We start from the raw sequence: 24,975 nt of genomic DNA on the forward strand, positions 1-24,975 counted from the left end.
GAAAATAATACCCTAATCAAGAAAGAACCAAGAACCACCAACATTAGCAGGACAAGCATCTTATACAAATAGTGAGCAAACTCTACATTCATTAGCACTGATGCTGCTACATAGTTAGATAGTGAAACATCTGCAAACAACAACCAAGTTCAGAGAGCACCAAGAACTCCACAATTCAACCCCAAGTTATGAATATCCTGTTCCATTGGATCCTCTTATTGATGAATTAATTTAAAATTTTCATAATATTAAAAAAGCCTAATCAGGATTTAGATCAAAATTCCAATTTATATAATATTTACTGCCAACCATATATGAGAATGTTACTTAAATCTGCCACACATGCCAGTCCTAATCATTTACAGTTATCATTGAAACTTAAATATCCTACGGGTACAGATTCTGTTTCATAATATTCTGTTGTTTCCTAGTTCTTTTTATTTTAATCTTGCTACTGTTATGATTTTAAACATCTTTCTGTTGATGTAGGTCAGGGGTGACAAACTCAATTTCATTAAGGGCCGCATCAGGGCTGTGGCTGACCTCGGGGGTGTGTGTGTGGCTGACTGGGTGGGCATGGCCAGCTGGATGCCAGTCACTGGGTATGGCCAACTAGGTGGGCATGGCCAGCTTAACACCACTCCCCAAACTGCTGTCATGTTTCCTCTTCGCATTGGTTAGACAGGTTCAAAGCCATGCTGGCCCGATGTTTCCTCTTCGCATTGGTTAGACCGGTCGAAGCCACACGGGCCTGATGTTTCCTCTTCGCATTGGGTAGACCAGGCTGAAGCAACGTGGGGCCCTTATAATTTCCAGGATGCACATCCACCCTACAGGACTTGTGTTTGACATCCCTGATGTAAGTTATTTTAGCTATTATTAATTAATATAATTAATTGCTTTTATTTTACAGCATTTATTTTAAAAAAGACTGAGAGATTCTTCACCCTCAATTTTATCCTCAGAATATAATTTACTAGATATCTGCAAGAAGTAACTCTTTACATTAGCAGCTGTGAATGCAATGACCAGCAGCTAGGATCTATATCACCATATGGAAAACAATATAACTGCTTGCCAAGAGCCAATTCTTTTAAATGATTTTGTGTAAAGGGTGATGAATAGCAATCTTATTCAGAATGCTGCCAGAATGCACATATAAAACGTATAATATGTGCATTGTGGCAGCACTCTGAATAAGATTGCTATTGAGGTTATACATTCAGCTAATTTACTTGTATGAAAACACAATATCTTTCAGTTTTGCAAACATTATTAGTTTTAGTTTCATTAATTTTTTATATATCGAAGAACATTTTGAATTCCTTCTTACATAGAGATGGAAGAATATTTCTGGATGTAATCCTCTACATATATGAAAGAAGCAATCAAGCAATATAGAAAAAACACTTCTATGAAAATCACAATATGAATGTTGACATGCTTATATTTATTAATAAGTAATACTGTAATCAAAATCAATTAACATATCAAGAGTTTCTGGCTATTTCTATAATACAACTTTTAAAATGTGAAATGCAAATGCTATTGATAATTATTTCAAGGGAGATATTTTTATCTAAACAAATTAAAATCTTAAGAATTTAAGAAGCTGTGGTACCATGTTTATTGAAACTAAAAATTCATGAGTAAACATCTATGGAAAAATACCTTTTATTATCTAAATTTATTACTTAACGGCATCCCTTTGATTCATAAAGTAAATGAGTTTAAGGGGCATGGGGGAAGCAGAGAAGCCTGAATTCCGAAGATGGAATCTCTTCTCTCTGATGCTCCTAGAAGAGAAAAGAGAAACCAATAAGCATAGGCACACTGCCTTTGGTTTTCCCCAGCAATTTTAACTGAAAGCTTGGTGGTGACAGTCCCATAACTCATCTTCATAACTGGTTGATAGAAATTCTGCCTTGGAAAGCTGCAGAAGCTCTGAATCTACTGAATACATCAAAACTAAGCTATCATAACAAAACAGGAGGAGTTTTCATATTCATTTAGCTGCTCCAACTGACAAAAAGATTCAAGAACAAGCTATCAAATTGTGGTACATGGGTAAATTGTATGGGCTTTTTAAACCAGAATGAAAAAATCTTATAGGAATTTCAAAACAGGCCTGCCTGAGGCAAAACAGGCAATATTAATTAGCTGTATTTTAGTACCAAAAATCAGTAGAAGTTTGGTAGCATCTTTTCTGACTAATATATTTTATTGAAAGACATAAGGTTTTATGAAATGCAGCTCACTTCAACAGATGCACAGACTGAGATGCATGTCAGTTCATCAGTAGCTAATCTGAGATACGATTTAAACTAAAATCAACAGGGGTAGTTAGGTAATGGAGCAAGAGACAGATTAGCAATGCTATAGTTAAATAGATTGCATATTTTATCAATTAACTTTTGTGGTGTGTTAATTACGTTTGTTGAAATCTTTTGAAACAATTTGAAATCTTTTGCTGTTTATGAGTTCAGAAATATCTTGCTGTGAAAGACTGTTTCTCTCTCTGCCCCAAAATAGTAACTTTGAGAATTGCAAAGTTTTGCAATTCTTTGATTTTGAAATACTTTGATATCATTTTGTTCCTATTTTGACTCCTCATTTTAAACTTGTATATATTAATTCTTTTATGCAAAGCTTTCTATTTATTCTAGATAGAATCCAGAGGTGCATCCCTGGCATATTATTGCATGTAGATAGTTTGAACAGTTTACAACTGTTCAAAATTATGACAGCGCTAAACAAAGGGATTCATGAGTCCCACCTCCATATTGTACAAGTATAGCACCAAATCTCCTTGTGGAAAATCACAAATCTCCTTGTGCAAATCACAATGTGGGGTCATGAAGTGGGGGTTGGAATTGTTAAGTGAAATGATCGTGTGGACACTTTCCTTAACTACCACCAGAATTTGCATGTCATACGTAAGGACTATCTGTATCACATTGGAGGAAGAGTATGTAAAGGTACCTCTAATCTTATGTTTGTATTTGTTGGGCCTGTGATGATACTGTTGGCAAAATAGACATCTGAATATGTTGCAGGGAAAGTAAACTTCTACAATTATAGACATCTACTTTTCATATAAACATCACTGTCATGTTGTGAGAATCTACTTCAAATTGGGTGGTTGTCTGTATGAAAATAAGGTTCTATCACTCAGTTCCTGAGTAAGTCCAGTATTAGGGACATTGTCCATGGATTTTTTTTTAAGAAGTCAGATATAGTTTGAAACATTTGAGCCCAGCGCTGGGAAAGCACAATGAATGTATCTTTACATTTTTCCCGCGTAAATGTTTCTTTTATTTTTATTCAGAATGCAAAGCTCCTTTCATTCCTTACTCTTACATATTATTGGATGTCTAATGCAGTGTTTTTCAACCACTGTGCCGCGGCACACTAGTGTGCCGTGACATAGTGTAAGGTGTGCCGTGGGAAAAACACCCGCCGGGTGTTTTTGCCTCGGGACATCTCTGTATCCCGAAAGTTGCTTTCGGGACACAGGGATGCCTCTATTAAGTCCCTGCGGCCCCGCGTTTACTTTAAAAACGCGGGGACTGCCGGGAGGTAGCGCATGCGTGCGCCCATAGCGGTGGGTCTGACTGGCTGGCCCCGAAAGCGCCTCCCCAGGGAGCAGCCACCGACCTCTTCCTCGCCCGCGGAGTCGCAGGAGGAGGCCGAGCAGAAACGCCCCCGCGTCGCGCCACCCCCGCAGGAGACAAGCGGCAGGAGACAAGCTTGCTGCGGGCCGGCGGCGGACAAACGAAGCTGCCGCCGCCCGCCTGCTCGCCCATCTCCGGCCAGTTACAGTGCTCGGCGAGTTCGGTCGTTGGCGCCGTCTCCCGCAGAAAGCAGCGGTTCCTGCCCCCGCCCTCCAGTCCCTTTTTCCCGCCAGGACTCCGCTCCGAAGCCAAGCGGGAGGCGCCGGGCACCTATCGGGCAGGGCGAGCAACTAGGCTTCGGCGGGTAGAGGGAGCAGACGCCGGCAGCTCTCGGCTGGATGAGCGGCAGGATGACCCGTGCCAGCCGACCTTTTCGTCGGCAGGACTCCGTGGCGCATCGGGGGAGGCGATTCCTGTCTCCTCGCCCCGCTGGCTCTCTCCTCCACGCCGGCCAACTACCGACCCAAAGAAAGGGAGGGAAGCGGGCTGGGGGGGGTAGAGGCTGACCACTGGCGGTGTGGGCAGCGGAAGAGAGATCCCCGTTTGGACAAAGGAGGTCCTCACCTTCGCTCTCCAAGACTGCCCCGGGCAGCCGCCTGCCCATCACCAATGCTCCCTTCCCTGGAGGAGGGGAACCCAGAGGCAGCCCGGGCTGCCAGGGGCTTTCTCAGGATGGGACAAAGGTGCCGCTCCCCTTCCCTGATTGGAGTGATCAGCTTCGTGGATGTCACTTTGGCCCTTCCTGCAGCCCCTTCAACCTTCCTGCAGCCCCTTCAAGCTGACCGGGCAGGGGACCCTCCCCTCCCCCCCCACTGCTTGGGTCCTCCTTTCTGTCTTCTAGGGCCTAGAATTACTTTATATATAGTCAATATAGGCACAGAGTTAATTTTTTTAAACATTTTCTAATGGTGGTGTGCCTCGTGATTTTTTTCATGAAAAAAGTGTGCCTTTGCACAAAAAAGGTTGAAAAACACTGGTCTAATGTTTCATGAGGTAACTGGACAGATGAATTTTCCTAATCCAATCAACTTTTACTTTAAAGTTTCTTTGTTGTGCATAGCATAAAAAGTAAATGTTAAGTTTTTGTCCCAGGTTCCTTTCTCTTAGGGAATCCTTTTTAATGGAAAGTTTTGAAATAAAATAGTGAATTAAATTATTTTCCTTGTCACGGTTGCTTAATTGGGGTCCAGCACACCAAGGCATGAACCTAGAAGTTGCATTAGGCCATCTGTGATAAGTGCAGTATTCTAAGATAACATTTTGTTCTCTAAACCAATTCCACTCATTTTTGTCTTTTTCTGTCCCAACTGAATATACCACTGAAAAAAAATTTAGTCACCATCCAGCTAATTCACTATTTTTTTTATCTTCTAAAAATAGATTCACATGGGCCCAAGTGACGCTGTACAATATATACAGGTAGTCCTTGAGATACGGCAGGTGATAACAGATGCCACAAAATTATACGTGGAGTTTTATATATTCTTTGGGGCTTTGTGATTGAGATGTGTAAGAATGTGTCCTTTAATATTTTAATGGCTGTTGCCAGATTCCTATGGGGTCATGTAGAGGTCATGGCTGGCTCTACAGGCAAAAGGGAAAATGCAAATACTAGCTATTTGTCTGAGCTAACCTTGTTAGCTTTGGCTTGCCTAACTGTGTTGCTTATTTGGACTCTCCTTGTTATGAATAGATTGGTCCAGTATTTCTGCATGGATACAAAATTTTAAAGACCAGCCTCTTCAAGCTTCTGCTTGAGGTTGTTTTCCTATGGCAGGAACACTGGGGCTGTTTTCTGTTTTTTGTTAAGATTTTTTCTCCTCTTCTCCTTTAGGGGAAATATTGTGTATTGCCTTTTTTTAATATTAATCTGGGCAGGGGCCTTCCTATACAGCCTTACGAGTGACTGATCACAGGGACCCTGCAGGACACTGGTCTCCCACCACTCTCTTCCCTCATCCTACTTTGCTGGGACACTGTAGCGCTTTGGCCTGCCCCAATCTCACTTATCTTTTAAAGCTATTCAAACCTCATGTTTGGGAAGTAATGCAAATCATGTGTCCCTGGACCACTAGGCAGAGACTTGAAGATAGCTGCCCTCTTTTGCCCACCTGCTGGTGGACAAGGAGAAAATGGCGGCTGCCATATAAAGTGTTTTGTTTTTCTGCTTTAACAAGGTCTTCATAGCCATTAGGGAAGCTTCTGAATACTGCAGGAAGCTTCTGCAGCATTCTGCATACCTTGTTAAGACGGTAAAACTAAAGCAGTTTGTCCCCAGGCCGTATGGTGACAACACAACCACCATTTTATCCCTGCCTACTTGTGGGTTGGGACAAAATGGTAGTGGCCAGACAAACTGCTTCATTTTTCTGCCTTAACAAGTTCTGCATAGGGTTGCAAAAACTTCTGAATGCTGCAAAAAAGCTTCTAGTGCCTTATTAAAGCAGCAGAAGAAATCAGTGTATCCCTGAGCCAAATTGTGGTATAGTGGTGAAAGAAATGTGACCACCATTTTGTGAGTGGGACAAAATGGTGGTCACTTCTAGAATTGCACCATGTGGCTGTGCAAAGAAGCAAACCACTCAAGCACTCTAGAAGGCCTTGGAGTTCTTCAAAAGGTAATGAGGAGGGTGTTTAGCCTGATGAGATGGGAATCAGCATCCCATACTGTTTAAAAACCTGCCCATTTGTTTAACAATTCATTGGGCAGAGCAGGAATTGGGGGAGGTCATAAAGTGAGACACTTCACCTAATGACAGTTATGACATGAGACCATAATGGGCAGGCACCTTTATCATCATATCTCAAGAACTACCTGTGAGTATGCTTGAAACTACTGGTTTCCATATAGTACTAGTTTTTCATTTTTTTCATTTTGTTTTCAGAACTTAGGAAACCTGGAAGAAGCTAAGGGAATCCTGTGTCAGGCTGCAGTTTTCTTTTGGAGCTTTGGCTGCCACACTTTCTATTATTCTACTATGCCTTTTTCTATTTTGGGAAAATGGGAGGGGGGATTGTACGGAGTTACTTACCGTGTAGCCAAAACAAATTATTTCTAGAAAGCCAAGGTCATGTCTCTGCACCTCAGCACCTGACAGGAACTGGATGGGTGGAACTGCCAGAATTGTGGGTGTGAGGCAAGACCTTGAAATTTCAACTAGGTGGGGAAAACCTGGAAGCTTTCAGATTTGGGTTTTCCCTGATGTGCTAAATGGCTCTCTTAATAAATTGGAACTTCGAGCAATACATTGCTTGGACATCTATATCATCATTTGTTTTTGGATGCTATTTGGAACCCTGACATCCTGCTGGGCACACTGACCTCTGCAATCATCATGGGGATTTTGGTACTGCTGTTATATATCAATTGAACATATTCTTTTTATTCTATCATCACTATAATTCTCACAAACAATAAGAAGCTCCAATGCAGATTCTGCTTGTATTCAATTATTGATAATTGATAACAATAACAAATTATTAATAATATCATAAATTGTTAAGTTAGCATATTGTTCAACACTTTTTTTGCAAGCCACCATTTTAAAAATATAAAAATGCAGAAGAATTTAAAAATATAATTCACAAACAAACAAACTATGTATAGATGTAAAACTATCTACCTCTTCTTTTATTTCTACTGAAATATTTTTAGAAAATTGAAATGGCATCTTTTCTATTCTTCACTTAGTTAAATCACTACATAAATTCTAAGCTTAAATGTATACAAAAAGAATATGTGATGGATAAGCCACAGATTTCTAGCTCTAAGCCCTGTTACATCCCAAAGTCTAATATTTTTCTCATTCCACAGGACTCAACTGATTACAGACAATATAGGACGAAAATAAAACACATTTCTATGACATTGATTTCTGGAAAATTATTGCCTATAAAATTCATAGTTTTTATAGAAATTATCCAGATTGTCCCTGGATACATGTTGAAGGATCCAATCTGAGTTGGTCATCAAGCCCAAAGGTTTATTCTTCCAAGGTTTCGGGCTTGTGCTAGAGCCCATCATCAGTTCCCATACCCCCTTCCCCTCACAAAAGATGTACTTTGTATGTATTAGAGAGGGAATATGAAAAGTTAAATTGTTCCTATATCACTTCTGCTGCTTTAAAGTATAAATTTATATTTTAGCATAAACATTGGTCTAGTCTAGGTGAAAGGCCAGTCAGGATTTTAATATATCTGAATGTACAATATTTTTCCAGCCACATTCCTTCTTTGTTTTATGGCGTATCATCCTTCCAAAATAATTTTAACACTGTAATATAAACATGACTAAAATACACTACATGTAAAAAGCACAAACACTCAAAGACATGTAGAATTATCTCAAATGACTCCCTAGTAAAATTATTACAAGCCAAATAAATGCAGCATTCTAGACGTCTCCATTTCATTAAAAAGCTGTCCCAAACCTATTCAAACCTAAATACCACAATTTTATTCTGCTGAATATCTGAAAAATAATAATTGAATTTATTCATAATGGCCTTTTTTAGATATCACAAGGAAAGAATTTTTCTTGGGAACAATATACATCTCTCCCTCTCCATCTCTCTCTCTGTCTGTCTCTCTCACTCTCTTTTCTATTTGGATTCTACTCCCTGCAAAAGCTGGACAAACTATACAACCCTGGCTTGTTTTTTCCAAATAGTTTACAAATGGAAGTAAAATGGGTTGTGGGGGCAAACAGTTTCAGATATTGTCTTATAAGAAAGTGAATGAGGAACAAAGCAGAAATACTTATACAGAAGGTTTCAGCAAACTGCTTATTGATGGTGCCAAATTTCTGAATGGCCTTGATAGATAAATCAATCTTTGCAATGACAAATCAAGAAGCTAAACTCATGCAGTTAAGATCTATGCAGTCTTTGTTCTTCCCAATTAGTCAATTATCTATTATACAGGGATATCTCTGGTGTCACATCTGAACCTGGACTTGCACATTGTGCCAAGAAAAGCCAAGATCACAAATCCATTTGAGGATAGGTTACAAATAGTTCCTTAAAATGCAATGCAGCACAGTCCACATTATCCATATCCATTTATGCTTTGCCATCTGATTTGAGCAATGAAGCAGGAATGTTAAGACTGTCCAAAAACTTTTAAAATGAGGTGTCTTTAAAAAGAAAAATAAATCATAGAGTGGCTTTGAAAATCTTCATTCCTCTTATAATAGAAGAATAATAGTAAACTGTTAATGACAATGCTTATGATTACAGGTAGTGTTGACTTATAACCATTTAGTGATTGAAGTTATCATAGCACTGAAAAAAAGTGAATGTTTTTCACACTTATGACCATTTCAGCATCCCCATGGTCACATGACCAAAATTCAGAAGCTTGGCAACTGGCATATATTTATGATAGCTGCAATGTCCTTGAGTTATGTGATCACCTTTTGACAAGCAAAGGCAAAAGGGAAGCTGGGGTCACTTAAAAATGTGTTACTAACTTAACAATTGTAGTAATTTACTTAACAACCATGGTAAGAAAGGTCATAAAATGGGGCAATTTTTTCTTAATTGTCTTGTTTTGGCATGAAAATTTGGGCTAAATTGTGATCAAAAGTCGAGGACTATCTTGTATTCCAGTCCTGAAAGAAAATAATATCTGGCCATCTACCTCAATTTTTTAAAGTTCACATTTCTGACACTAAGCACTCTCACACACTCCAAACAGCAAGAGATTAAGGCACCAAGCTAGAAAGTAAATGACCACTCATCTTAGCCATGAAAGTCAGTTTAGTGACCTTGGGCCAGTCTCTCTCTCAGCCCAATTTACCTCACAGAATTCTTGTGGTGAAAACTATAGATGACCAGGCTTAGCCCAAGGTAGGGGTCAAGCGTGTCATCAGTCTTGACTCCCTGTGCACCCAGAAGAGATCTAAGTCCAGCCTATCTTGAAATCAGTTGACTCTTCTCTGCCGGCAATTTGCTTTGACCATTAGTAGTTCAGATTATTGTAGAGAGTGCTAGCATGCATTAAACCTGTTTGCATTTGAACCATCTTGCTTCCTGATTTATTGTGTCTGACAAAAATAGGAGGAAGGAGTATGTTGAGCACTCGGAAAGTCCTTGACTTACGACCTGGAGGCCAGCAACAAGCCAGGCGGCGCCCTGATTGGCTGAAGAGTATTATGTTCACCATCTTGTTTTTAAAAACAATGAAACAGGATACAAATAAATAAACTATGGGTTGTTCTACCTGCCTACTAATACAGGAGAGTAAAGAAAGGATCAACCCTATAACTTTGCTCTGTTCTACTTTTGGTGTCCTTAGAAACATTTATGATATGTGTTCTCACAATATCTGATTAATGAAAAATTATGAATTCAGACAGAAAGCTGCAACATTAAGCACAGAACAGCACAAGTGAAGAATGTAGAACTTTTAAAAAACAAACTAACAGATCATTATGTGGCACCACAAGGGAGTGCTATCTATTGGGGATGCTCATTTAGAAAAATGCAGTCATGGACAAATCAAATATTTTGAATGCATTTTCCTTTAGATAATGTATAATCCACCCTTCCTCCAAAAAGAAAGGAAAATTCCCTAACTAATAGCAATATCACCATGATGAGTTTCAAATAATAAAACCCACAGTTAGACATAACATATAAATGAAGGAGTGTTGTTACAAAATCAGGGGCATACAAGAAACTGGACCTCTAACTATCCATCACTGAAATATCTTTCTCATGAGAAGTTGAGGTACCTATACACCTGACATAAGAAGGAAGATGCAATGACAAATAGTCGTCACTAACAAGTCCCCGCTGTCACGTTTCTTCATCTCTTCTGCTCCACTTTAGTTTCAAAACCTAGAGAATAGGGATTCAGGTGGCTTAATGAGCTGCATAGCGAGTAAATAAACAGTCCTAAAAATACAAAACTGAACTTGTGGCGGAAATGTCCTCTCCACTCATGAGCTCCACTCTCCTCGAAGAGGGTGCAAGAGGTCTCTCTCTCTCTCTCTCTCTCGGGCCTTTTGGAGCGGAGCGCGGACCCACGCTGATTCCCCACCGTTTCCGTTCCGGAGGCGCTCAGACGCGCGGTTCCCTCCCGGATTGAACCTCCAGTCACACCTTCTTGGCTGGAGAAAAGCCGGCAACTGAGTTACCTCGGCAGTCCCTCCTTCGGTTCCTTTACTCCTTTCTGCTTTCTCTCCCGCTCGACAAGCGCAAAGACACAGCCTCCAGGCATTGCTCGTTTGCAGCCTAGAGCCGGGGAAGGCTTAACGCTCCCTGAAAACCACCCGACCCTTCGCATTTCTTACCTGCTGCCGTTGCTGGGGCAATTGCCCCGGCTGCAATTCTTAGAGGTGTTTCTTACGCCTGGCAAGAGGAAGAAGCCTCCCCGCCGTCTCCCTCGTAGCAGCAGGAGACGGCTGGGGACGCTTGTCGCCGCCATAGCAAGGTCCTGGGTGCTCAACCACCCGGCTGCCTTTCAATCGGCCCCGCCTTCTTCCTGCGCCTCTCCGAGATGGCTGCGGAGATGCTTTGCCTGCGCCGCCAGAGGCAATTATTTTTGAGAACTGACCTGCGATATCCTTTGGGGTAGGAAAGAGAATCTTTTCCCCAGAGAATGGAAGGCTGAACAGATGCAACTCTGCAGCCCATGAGCAAAGAGCTTTTTTAGGAGGAGCAATGTGGACCAATCACGAAGGCCCCTGTCTCCAAAATATAGTTTAACTAGTACAAATTATTAATTGATAAGAGGATTGTCCTTCAAGGCAGGCACATCACACATTATAGCATATCAAGAAAGGCTGCCTCTCACCCACCCCGGATACATTGATTTTGTGGCAGATTAAACCTACCATGTTTGGCTTGCAATCTTTCACCTCCACCCCAGTGACTGCTTCATGGCAGCAAAGACATACTGAAAACTCTTATTACTTTCCTAGTGTACATTGTGACCTTGCCACTCAAACATGGTAACCTCGTACATGGACTTCTGTTTACTCGGCTGAGTATTCTAATGGATAAAAATGGTGCAGTATATGGATTCAAAGAACATTTTCTCCCTTCTGACCTTAAATCAAATCAAATATTTATTATGGCCAGCAGAGGGAAGCAAGTACTGTAAAGGTAAGGTAGTTATGGTTTGCCATCTCAATAACAACCTTGTGAAGTTTGCTGGGCTGAGAAAAAAATGACTGGCTGAGAAAGGTGCGTCTTATATTCCAAAAAATATAGATAAATAAATTAGCTATCATCCAGATTTCTTGGGAGAAAAAGAGTATCAAAATAGTTATATAATCCAGAAAGAAGGCATCCAGGTTTTTGGCTTTCTTGGCAGCAATGTTCTAGGGAAAGATAGTTTAAATTATGATCATGGAAGAACCAGTTAGCATTAGGAACATCAATCAATTACCTGACTTAAAACATCAAAGGAAGAAAAATAGAATGAAGACAAATTCATGTTTATAGCAAATGAGAACAAGTTTGGTCTAGTGCAGTGGTTCTCAATCTGTGGGTCACGACCCCCTTAGGGGACGAACGACCATTTCACAGGGGTCGCCTAAGACCATCCACCTCCACCGGCATCGCCTGAAGTGGCAGGTGTATGAAGAGCACCAGGTGGCGAAGCAGGCTCCTCCCAGGTCTGGGCGCAACCTAGACGCCACCCCACCCGGTCTCCACGCCAGGGAAAGGCCGAGGTGCTGAAGGGGAGAGAGATGGGTTCTTCTGGGTAACGGATCAGCCTCAGCTCCGACGGATGTCCAAAGCGAGCGTGGTCAGCGGTGCTGTTTCAGCCTAGCCGCCTGCACAGGGGCTTGAAGGTGCCCGGAGAGCAGGAAACCGGTGGGGCAGTCGAGCTACCCACTTCAGCTGGCGGGACGAGCTTTCCCAGGCAGGCACATGCCGGGATTCAAGCCCCTTTGGGCCTGGACGTTACCTTTGCCGCCCCTGCTGCCGGTCCTGCCTGCGGGCTAAACTGAACTCAGAGGCTTTTTGGCCCCTGAGAAGGGCTGGTAGGAGAGGTCGGAGGGGAGGACAGGTCCCGCCCACCCATTCCTTCCATCCCGAGGAATGCCACTTGGGATGGAAGCACAGTTCGATGTAGTTTAAGCTTCCATTTAAAATCCCATTTAAAGGGCAACTTCTTAATCTGTGCTTAAGAAAGAAAGAAAGAAAGAAAGAAAGAAAGAAAGAAAGAAAGAAAGAAAGAAAGAAAAGGGAGAGAGGGAGGAATGGAAGGAAAGAAAGAAAAGGGAAGGAGGGAGGAATGGAAAGAAAGAAAGAAGAGAAGGGAGGGAGGAGTGGAAAGAAAGAAGAAAAGGGAGGGGATGGAAAGAAAGAAAAAAGAAAAGAAAAGGGAGGGAGGAATGGAAAGAAAGAAAGAAGAAAAGGGAGAGGGAATGGAAGGAAAGAAAGAAGAGAAGGGAGGGAGGAATGGAAAGAAAGAAGAAAAGGAGGGGGGATGGAAAGAAAGAAGAAAAGGGAGTGAGGAATGGAAAGAAAGAGAAAAAGAAAGAAAAGAAAGAAAGAAAGAAAAAAGAAAGAAAGAAAGAAAGAGAAAGAAAAATCTGGGTGGGTGGGTGGGTGGAACGGAATGTAAAAAAAGTAAACTTAATAAAGTGAAACTCATGTAAACCACAAATTGCTGTTGGAGGCAGGCAGGGAGGTTGTTTTATCCTGGAAAATCCCAGCCTGGCTGATCTTCTCCCAAACCAAGATTGGCAGATTAATCACTATGCTTTAATTATGTTCAATTTGTAATAATGAAAATATATCCTGCATATCACGTATTTACATTACAATTCATAACCGTAGCAAAATTACAGTTATGAAATAGCAATGAAAATAATTTTATGGTTGGGGGTCACCACAACATGAGGAACTGTATTAAAGGGTCGCAGCATTGGGAAGGTTGAGATTTAGATAAGTTTATTTATATGCCGCCCTTTTCCCTGGGGGGACTCACGGCGGCTCACAACTTAAAAGGGGGGGGGGGGAGGAAGACAAACTTTTACATATAAGACAATACATAATTAAAAACACAACATTCATACCATTCAGGCGGGTTACAGTCTTAACCCCAGGCCTGACGGAATAGCCAGATTCTGAGGGCTGTGCGGAAGGTCTGGAGAAGGTCTCAGTGGTGAGAACCACTGGTCTAGTGGTTAGGGCTCTGGGCTAAAAATCTGGAGATATGAGCTCTACTTCTGCATTAGGAAGATAGCCAACTGGCTAACATTTTTCCCCCCTCAAAAAAGAGGCTGAAAATCTGGCTGCATTTATACACTGAATACAGCATTTTTGGCCTCTTGAAATCCTGTCCCCTTTGCAAAAATGGCCATGAATAGCCTTTAGGACACTTCCAGAGTGCTCCTGGGGACTGGGGAGGGCAAATATGAGCAAAAAAACAGCCATTTTTGCCCCTCCAGCCCCCAGGAGCACTCTATAAGCCTAAAAGCTATGCATGCCCCTTTTTGACAGAAAGGGCCCATTTTTTTGTGAAAAACAGGCTGTTTTTGGGAGGTCTGCAGAGTGCAAAAACTTTTTTTTTTTTAGTTGCCTCTTCAAAATCTTGGTGCGTCTTATACTCCAGTGCATCTTATACTCCGAAAAATATGGTATATCTGGTAGGGCGCTTTATAATCTTTGAGCATGACCAAGTGCAAAACATGGAAGACCTTGTATCTTGTATCTAAGATGGTCTAGATTTTGCACCAGATCATATCTTGGGTCAGAAGCCACTTTTCAGTTTGGCATGATGCTATTACATGAAAATATTAATAGTATTAAAAAGGAATCACTTATCATAAACAATATTATCATAAAAAGTCCACCATAAACCCATGCCAGGCTAAACCGCCTTAATCTTTTACCTTTTAGCATTGAACCTACAACAGGCCACCCATTTTATGGGTTGCAGTTTTAGTATAGTCAGACCATGTATGACGGACTGGGTTTTATTATAGATTTTAGTTGTTATTTATTATTTTTATACTAGAATTTTTAATTGTATATTTACTATTTTTATTTGTTCTGGTCTCTGTCTAAAACTGTAATAAACTGATTGATTGATAAAAAGGTTTTCCATATTACTGACCTTCTCTTGCATTTCTGACATTTGTTGTAATACCACTAGCACTTAGACTTATATACCACTTCACAGGGCTTTACAGACCTCTCTAAGCGGTTTATAGAATCAGCATATTGCTCCTAACAATTTGGGTCCTCATTTTACCCACCTCAGAAGGATGGAAGTCTGAATCAACCTCGAGCCTGATGAGATTCAAACTGCCAAATTGCAGTCAGTCAGCAGAAGTAGCCTGAAGTATTGGATTCTAACCACTGTACCATCATGGCTCTATAATGCTCTGGCAAAGTATATTGTCCAGATTTGATCAATCTCCAGTACACTGGAACTGATCAATTATCAAGAAATAATTATTTTCAACAGCTTTGTACATCTGACTTGGTGCTATTTTGTAGAAAATTGGAATTGCTCAAATATGCTTCCTCTATTGCATTCAATAAAAGAATAGAGTTTTGCTCTCCTTTCCCGTATATGGTTGGAATCATGGAGAGGGAAATATATTTATAGAATAGGTGTGGGGGTGGGATGATTATGAAAAGTTCATGGGAGAAAAACTAAAATTCCCCAAGTTGAGCTCAATTCCTTGTAATTTTATGGTCTTTCCCAGGAAGTTTAATTGGCAATAATACAGAACCCGTATTTTATTTCTTTTAAAACAAACATTTCATCATTCCTCAATCAGTAAGACATTGAAGTACAATTTTTTGTGTGTCAAAATAGTTCTAGTTTACCACCAAATTCTTGTCTAGCCTGATGTGTACCCCTCCCTCCCTCCCCCCTCCCCCCTCCTCCCCCCCACGACTTCCCAGAACCCGTACACGGTATGAATTTTTAACAAACACAGTCTAAAATCTATTGAGAAAAAAGAAATAAAGAAATTAATGACATTCTACATTGACCTTAGCTTCTTCTTGCTGAGCTAACTTTAAACAATTTAAATCATTTCTGATCTTAAGCATAGGCTAACTGGAATTTCATGGTCCCGTATTTATTTTGTATATAGTCAATCCATTTTTTCCAGTCTCGTTTATATCTCTCATTTGAGTGATCTTTAAGATATGCTGATATTTTAGCCATCTCGGCTAGGTTTGTAACTTTCAATGTCCATTCTTGAGTTGTAGGCAAGTCTTCCTTCTTCCAGTATTGCGCCACCAACAGTCTTGCTGCCGTTATTAGGTGCAGAATTAAGTTAGTCTCTACCACTGTAAAGTCAGTACATATACCTAGTAAGAATAACTGAGGAGTAAACTTTATCCTTCTTTTAAAGATATTTTGCATAATCCACCATATTTTTATCCAGAATGCCTTAACCTTTTGACAGGTTCACCATATATGAAAATATGTAGCATCGAGAGAACCATACCTCCAACATTTAGGCTGTACATTTGGATACATAGAAGCCAACTTTTTAGGATCTAAATGCCATCTATAGAACATCTTATAAAAATTTTCTCTCAGATTTTGAGCTTGTGTAAATTTCACATTTGTTACCCATATTCTTTCCCATGTATCCAACATTATTGGTTCTTCAATATTTTGAGCCCACTTTATTATACAATCTTTAACTAAATCTGTTTCCGAATCCATCTGTATTAATACATTATATATCCTCTTTATATGCATTAAGCTTTGATCTCTTATTTGTTTAAACAAATTATCTTCAGCTTGGATAAAACCAATTTTTTGATCTATTTTCCACCTGGCCTGTAATTGCCCATACTGGAACCATTTTGAACTACCTTCTCCTCTTTTAATACCTCTAAAGATTTTAGTTGTAGTACCCCCCTTTCCAAAATAAGAAGCTGTCTATAGGTAGTTCTATCCTGTTTTTGTGCTATGTTATATTTTCAATTGCATGTCTAGGAATTGCCCACATGGGTATTTTGTCATTTAATTTATATTGGTATTTTTTCCAGACCCGTAGTAAAGCATTTCTTAAAATATGACTTTTAAACTTCTTATCCAGTTTTTTGTTGAATAACAGGTAAGCATGCCAACCATATACCAGATCGTGTCCCTCGATATTCAGTATTCTATCATTAGTTAAATGAGTCCAATCACTAATTACAGATAGCGCCACTGCATCGTAATATAATTTTAGGTTAGGTAATTTCAAGCCTCCTCTCTCCCGTACATCTTGCATTATTTTCATCTTTACCCTCGGTTTCTTTCCTGCCCATACAAATTTGTTGATACCCTTCTGCCATTCTAAAAGATTCACATCTTTTTTAAGTATAGGTAACATTTGGAAGAGAAATAAAAATTTTGGTAAAATATTCATTTTCACTGCCTCTATCCTACCCAGCAAAGATAAGTGCAATTTCTCCCATTTTTTCATCTCTGTCTGTATGCTATGCCAAAGCGGTTCATAATTATGCTTATATAATTTCCCGTTTGAGGTTAAAATATTGACTCCAAGATATTTGACTTTTTTGACCACCTCACATCCTAGCGTCCCTCCTAGTTCTTCCTTTTGTTTAGTATTCATATTTATAGCTAATATTTTGGTTTTTCCTAAATTTATTTTAAAACCAGATACTTGACCATATTGATTAATCGTATTCATTAAAACCCTACTGGATTTTTGTGGTTCTTCCAATATTATGACCAATTCATCCGCAAAAGCGCACACTCTGTATTCTTGCTGCCTAATCTTGCTCCCTTTTAAACCATCCAAGCCCCATATTTTATTCAACAATACTTCCAAAGTTATAATAAACAATAGCGGAGACAAAGGACAGCCCTGTCTTGTACCTTTTCCAATTTGAAAAAAGTCTGTTAAACTTCCATTGACTATAATTTGTGCTGTTTGCTGTAGGTATATTGCTTTAATTGACTGTAAAAAATTATCTCCTATCTGCATTTTTTGCAATATCTTCAACAGAAATTGCCAATTAACTCGATCAAAGGCCTTCTCAGCATCCAAGAATATAAACGCAGCAGGGATCTGGTTGTTCTTTCCCAAATATTCTAATGCATTAATAATTAATCTGACATTACTTTTCATCTGTCTTCCCTGTATAAAACCTGTTTGGTCAGTGTGTATCAATTGTTGAATAACCAGCATTAACCTATTTGCTAATATTTTAGTAAGGATTTTATAATCTACATTAAGTAATGAGATAGGTCTATAATTTTTTGGTTGGGTAGTATCTTGATCTTCTTTGGGTATCAAAGATATAAACGCTGTCTTCCAAGATGGAGGCACTTTACCTTCCATTTGAATCTTATTAAATAATTTTGTAAGAGGTTCTACCATTTCTAACTGTAAATTTTTATAGTAAACCACTGTCAAACCGTCTGTACCTGGTGCTTTCCCTAACTTTAATTGCTTAATTACCTGCAAAATTTCCCCCGAGGTTATTGGTTGATTCAATTTTTGCCTGTGCTCTTCTCTAACTGAAGGTATTTTCTCTTTATCTAAATATTTGTCTATATCTAGACAATTAATTTTATCCCCTTTATACAATTCTGTAAAAAATTCCCGAAATACCTTTTGAATCTCTTCCTGTTGAAACATCTCCTTCCCTCTGTAAATCAGTTTAGATATATTTCGAGTTTTCCTTTTTTTCCTAATCTGATAAGCTAACCATCTGCCAGGTTTGTTTGCGTTACAAAAGGTATTATGTTTTGCATATAATAAATTAGTGGCTACCTGGTCAGAGATCAACATGTCAAATTGAGATTTTAATATGGTGATAGCTTCCTTAACCTTTGTATCACCTGGATTCATTGTTAACTCCAACTCTTTTCTCTTAATTTCCTCTTCCAATTCTGTTCGTTTTAACCCTTGTTTATATCTATGTGTTTTATTTATATTCATCAGCACTCCTCTCATATACACTTTGCTTGCATCCCATACGAATTCCATAGATGTACCCTTATTCATATTCAAAACGAAATATTCAGATAACAGTTTTTTACAATCATTAATATACTTTTCATATCTAAATAAGTTTTCATTCAATCTCCAAGACCTTCTTGCCTGCACTACCCTTCCCAACTCCATCCAAACTGGGTTATGTTCCGAAAGGACCCTAGCCGCAATCTTTGTCTTCTTGACCCTAGAAAGCAAATCATTAGTGATTAGTATAAAATCAATCCTTGAAAGGGATTGATGTCTATCAGAGAAGAAAGTGAAATCATATTCCTCTGCATTTCTTTCTCGCCAAATATCTCTCAATTCAAAGTCATCCATCATGTCAAAAAAAGGTTTGGGTAGCTTTGCTCGGATCTTAGTATTTGGGCGAGAAGTCTTCTTATCTCTCTTAGTGTCTATCACACCATTCCAATCACCCAATAGTATACAGGACCTATAGTCCCACTGTACTAATTTGACATGAAGATTTCTATAGAATCCATCTTGCTGTTGATTAGGAGCATAAATTCCCAAAAGTAATGTCTTTTTCCCTTCTAGGATTAGGTCTAGAGCGATATATCTTCCGAAGGGATCTGCTTCAATTAATTCTGCTTTCATGTCTTTTCTTAAGTATACAACTATACCATTCTACTTTTCCATAGCAGAAGCTACAAAATGTTGACCAAGTTTTGAGCTAATCAGATATTTTTGATCAGTTGATTTGATATGAGTTTCTTGCAAACAAATTACCGTATTTATCGGCGTATAACACGCACCGGCGTATAACACGCACCCCCCATTTTAACACAAAAATTTGAGTAAAAATTTTTTTCATTAAAAATAAATGACTTGGAAGCTCGGAACTTAATGTTGGATTAAAATTTATAACATTAGAACATGAATTATAACATTAACTCCTCTTAAAAGGCAAATATGAAATGAAAAAACACCTCTTTGAGCAAAAAAACTTAATCAGAATCACTGCTTTTTGGAAAACCAAAAACCTCTTCCTCATCTTCACTCTCTCCCTCTTTTTTCCCTTCCTTCCCCCTTCCTCTTGCCTATCAACTTCATCCTCTTTGTCTTTCTGCTCTTTCCCTCTCTTCCCCTTTTCTTCCTACCTCCTTCCTTCTCCCTCCCTTCTTCTTTTTCTTCCTTTCTTCTTCCATCTTCCTCCTTCTCCTTCCATTCTTTCTCCTTCCATCCATCTTTTCTCCTTCCATCTTCTCCCCCCCTCCCTTCTTCTTTTCCTCCCCCCTCCCTCCTTCCTTCCTCTCCTTCCCTTTCTCACACACAGGAAGGGGAGGGGGGCTATCTAGTCGCTTTCACAGCATAATTTCTTTATCTAACTTTTAAAAAACAGTGTGCAAATCAAACGAGATTTTCGTAACCTGCGAAGCACCAAGTTATATTATGTTGTTACAAATTCGCAGCTACTCCATTCTTTCTGATAGGGAACTACATTTCCCAAGATGCCTCAGGTCCTCAAAGCGCTGAACGCAGCTTTGCAATTGACTCCAGCGAGGCCCGGTAGCCGGAGGCTGGGGTGGTTGTCAGGGCGATGCGGAGCGGACGCGCCGTTTGTTACTGCTTCCAGCAATCAAGACGGACAAGGGAAGCGACTGAAACGGACGCTGGCCGCAGGAGAGCGAGGCTGCTGCCAGCCGTTTCACCTTGCGCAGCGAATTTGACTGGGTCCCGGGGCTTCTGCCTTGTGGCAGAAGCCCGGGACCCAGTCAAATTCGCTGCGCAAAGTGAAACGGCCGGCAGCAGCCTCGCTCTCCTGCTGCGGCTTCTGTTTCAGTAGGGAAGAAAACTTCCTTTCGCTTCCCGAATTTGACTGGGTCCCGGGGCTTCTGCCGGGCGGCAGAAGCCCGGGAAGCGAAAGGAAGTTTTCTTCCCTATTGAAACAGAAGCCGCAGCAGGAGAGCAGGGCTGCTGCTGGCCGTTTCACCTTGCGCAGCGAATTTGACTGTGTCCCGGGCTTCTGCCACCCGGAGTATCGGCGTATAACACGCAGGCAGGGTTTAAGCTTGCAATTTTAGTTTTAAAACTGCGTGTTATACGCCGATAAATACGGTATGTCATTTTAAAACTGTTTGAGATAGTGAAGTATTTTCTTTCTCTTCTGTGGGGAATTCAATCCATTGACATTCCATATTAAGATCTTAGTTGTCATCTTTGGTTGGCTGAAGCATTTTTAGAGCTTCCTGCATGGCCTGTTTAATCTTAGGCCTAGCTCCTCCCACTGCTTCCAGACTTGTTATTGTAGCTCCTTGATCGATGGCCGGTGATTGTTGATGTTGTTGCTTTTTAGCTTGTTTCTCCATTCGTCTAGTAATCATACGGCTAGGTCTTTGTTCCATAACACCTTGCGCTTCTAGAAGAGAGAGATGCTCCATCTTATCTGATAGTTGTGTAGCTTGCTGTCTGTCCTGTCCTTCTTGTGGTCTTTCTCCAGGTCCAGATGATGCAGGATATCCAGCCTTCAAAATATTATGATAAAAATCTCGGGCTTTCCATACAGAGTTGAGGCAATATCTTTCCCTATCAAATGTAAATATAATACCGAATGGTGCGTCCGATCTATACTGTATCTGACGGTTTCTGAGTTCTTCAACTAAAAAAGCGTAGTCTCTCCTGGCTCTTAACATTTGAGGTGGTATCTCTTTCAAAACAATCAGGTCTTGGCCGCCAATTTGGAGCTTAGTGTTATAAGACTCTTGTAGTACCATATTTCTAAGCTCTCTTGTAGTGAAGTATATAACGATGTCTCGAGGAAGCTGTTTCTGCTTTGCCACCCAGGAGTTAATGCGATAAACTTTGTCGATCTGCCAGTCGAGGTTAGTCCCTGGTCTTCCCACCAGGCGGTCAAAGGCTTCTGATAGGATCTGTTTCAGGTTCTCCTGTTTCTCCTCACGCTGTCCCCTTACTCTTAATGCCAGCTCCATTTGTCTGTACTGTATCATAATAATTTCTTTTTCAGCATTTTCCACTTTTTGTTCCACCACCTCTGTTTTCAATGTCAAGTTGGTATTAGCCTCATTAAGATCCTCTAGACTATCTTCAATTCTGGAAACGTGTTCTGTCAATACAGTTACAAGTCCCAGCATTTCATCTTTAATTTTAACAACCCTGGCATCAATTTTCTCATACAACTCCTGTTTAAGTCCTTTTATTTCCCCTTTTATTTCCCCTTTTATTTCTTTTATTTCCTCTTTTCCCTCCTGTTTTATCTCCTGTTTTATCTCCTCTTTAAGATCTCTAAGTTTATCTTCCATTTTAATTGTCTGTGCGTTAAGAGCCGCATTTAATTCACTCAAGAAGAATTCTTTTGTTAACAAATCTCCAGCAGGGGGCGTAGGGAGCGGAGGCTGCAACCTTGTGCCAGGCACTGGGGATGTGCCCCTGGGAATAGAGGGCGACGGTTTCAGATTAAAATTTGGTTTTGAGGCCATTCCAAATTTTATCTTCCAGCAATTAATAAAACTCTGCTGCCTGACTGTGCAGCTATAAGTAAGGATGCTGAATTTCTCCCTTTACTTTGAAATTTGAGGCTTGGCAAAACTTTCAGAAAATAAGCATTGTAACAAGACAGTTCAGCAGATTCATCACCATTTAAATTCCAGATAAGCAAGATTAATGAGAGAAAGGAAGTCTCGTAAAAATGAAATTAATTAAAAAGTTTCTGCTGGCCGATTGTGAAACAGGTGATAAGACCTCCTTTGAAGTTTTAGAGTTCTGTAGCATTTAACAAGGAAATTAAGAAGATAATCATTGTACCGGAGAATCCAGCTGGCTCAGCGCCATTTTAAAAGCCTCTAAGTAAATATTTCAGAGGAAGATCTTATAAAAAAAAGAAGCTAGGATCTTGGTAAACAATTAATGTCCACGTAAACTGATTCACTCATATTAAAATCAAATAAATCAAAGCTATGAACAGAGTGGGAGAGATCTTACTTTGTACTGCACAATGCAGTTTGAAGTTCCCAGCACGGGTGCTGTTCTGCTTTGGGCTGGCCCCCCTCTCTGCAGGCACAGAAGCTGCAAAAATCGAAGGGCATTTGCCAGCAAAACTATATCTTCTTCCCTTCTTGCCTGAAGGATAAGAAACCTGTTAAGACGTCAGATACATTATGTATACAATTAACTCAGTTTTTGGACTTAAGTAAGTCCAAAAGTAAGTAAGTAAGTAATGTATACACATAATGTATACATTATGCACTAAGCCAAAATAGTTTGGTTAATGGCTTAATACAATGGTTTTCAATTTAAGGTGACCAGACGTACCGATTTCAGCGTGACAAGCACGCTTTATAACAATTTTTCCCATGTCCCTCCGCGTTTTTGAAAAAGTCCCGATTTTCTGGCTTCATTACTTTCATTGAAGATATTAAAACGTAAACCATCATCTAAACAGATACGTGACCAGGAATTCGGGGGCAGCTAATTTTAAGCTGCCACCATCAGCAAGCTCCTCCCAGGAAGTCCCAATATAGAAATGTTTTGTCATCATTTTCTTCTGATAACTCACTGATCTCCCAGTCAGACTATCCAGAGGACTGGGGTTTGTGGAAGCAGCTTCACTGGGAGGTGATTACATAGCCAAACCAAAAGCCTAAGGAAATCAGGAGACACTGAAAGAAGAGTTCTTTGTTTTAATGAATATATACAAGGCTACAACGTGAACTGTCAGGAAACATAAACCAAGAAAACATTGTGGGGGTTTTTGCTGCAAAGGATTTGTGTCTACTGTTTTTATTACTTTGAGCAGCTAATTTTTAAATGGTAATTTATTAAAAGTTACAGTTAAAAATAACACAGACTAAAATAATAAATGTATAAAAAGAAATTAATTAATTTCTTCTTAATGTATAGTTTAATCCATAGACTGAATGTATACATTATGCACTAAGCCAAAATAGTTTGGTTAATGGCTTAATACAATGGTTTTCAATTTAAGGTGACCAGACGTACCGATTTCAGCGTGACAAGCACGCTTTATAACAATTTTTCCCATGTCCCTCCGCGTTTTTGAAAAAGTCCCGATTTTCTGGCTTCATGTTGAAAGCCCAGTGGATTTGCTTAAGAAATCCTAACCGGGGCAAGACAAAAGACACCCTGTCTAATCCCTCTCTCTCTCTGTCTCAGTACTTTCATTGAAGATATTAAAACGTTAAAGCAACAAAACGGATCCCCCCCGTGCCACGTTGCGTTTACCTCATTTTATAAGAAAAAAATGATCTAGTACCATAGAGCTGCAGGAAATGGCTAGAGAGGTTGCCAGTGTTACTTCCTGGATTTTCCGGAGGGGAGACACGGAGGTTGGAGGACTGCTCCAAAATGGTGGGAAAGTTTCAATTTGCTCAGTTCTTTGTATTAACATCTATATCATTTTGGATTGACTTGGAGTTTCTGCCTGCTGGTAAGTGTGCTGGGTTTTTTTCTTTTATTTTTTAATGCATTTTAAAATAATGTAGGTTTTTAAAAATGTGCAGCTGTTGTTTTTTTATTCAAAACAATATGTGTAACACTATGATGTGCCATGGAAAAATCATTAAAAAAAATCCTGAAAGAACAAAAGGGTTTTTTTTAGGGTATTTTCCTGATCAAAACTATAATTGTTTCTGTACCCTTAATCACAAATAGCCAACTACACTTCATTCTAAATAGTTTTATTTCCTTTATTGTATGTGATTACTTAAGTCCAAAAACTGAGTTAATTGGATAAACTCAGCTCCACAATTTACTAAATATACAGTTACAGGAATTTCATGTATAGTATACTGTCTCTTAGGGTTTATTGAACATAGTAGAATAATATGAGAGGGATTTGATGTAAAATAAGCTCTTTTAATAAATTCAAAATCAACGCAGCAGACAAGAGATGGGAGTGAACATAATACACACTTTAACAATTTTTTTTTCTTTTAGCCATCAAATACTGCAGCAAGTGTGTCAGTAATAATAGCAAGACAGGCATAGGATTTTCCAGCCAGGTTAATTTTACTTTTTTATGGTTTTGATGTTGTATTTAATTTTATCTGTATTAGAAACTTATGAAGGCTGTGCAACATTTTGAGGTGATATAGAGTATGTAAAGGCATGAATACAGTAGAACCTCTGGTCACAACCATAATTCGTTCCATAACTTTGGTCGCAAACTGATTTGGTCATGAATCAAATCTAATTTTGGAAATTTTGCGCTTACAAAAAAAATGGTGGAGAAGGGGAAATCAGCAGCGGGGAGAATGTGAATATTTTGGTCAGAAGCGTTCGTGACCAAAGGTTCTACTGTATAACATCTTCACTTAAGACTTAAGATTCACTTAAGATATAACATCTTCACTTAAGATTCACTTAAGAACT

General features: G+C 39.6%; 1 protein-coding gene across 1 annotated transcript in view; it reads right to left on the minus strand.

Annotated features, from left to right (window-relative positions):
- MTHFD2L (methylenetetrahydrofolate dehydrogenase (NADP+ dependent) 2 like) overlaps positions 1–24,975 on the minus strand; it is a 67,916-nt gene that overhangs the window by 22,759 nt on the left and 20,182 nt on the right. Inside the window, exon 2 of the mRNA XM_032235906.1 lies at positions 1,695–1,796. Within this exon, the coding sequence (XP_032091797.1) occupies positions 1,695–1,796 (102 nt within the window). The remainder of the gene's footprint in view (positions 1–1,694; positions 1,797–24,975) is intronic.

The sequence above is a fragment of the Thamnophis elegans genome, chromosome Z (assembly GCF_009769535.1).
Source record: "Thamnophis elegans isolate rThaEle1 chromosome Z, rThaEle1.pri, whole genome shotgun sequence".
Classification (NCBI taxonomy): domain Eukaryota; kingdom Metazoa; phylum Chordata; class Lepidosauria; order Squamata; family Colubridae; genus Thamnophis; species Thamnophis elegans.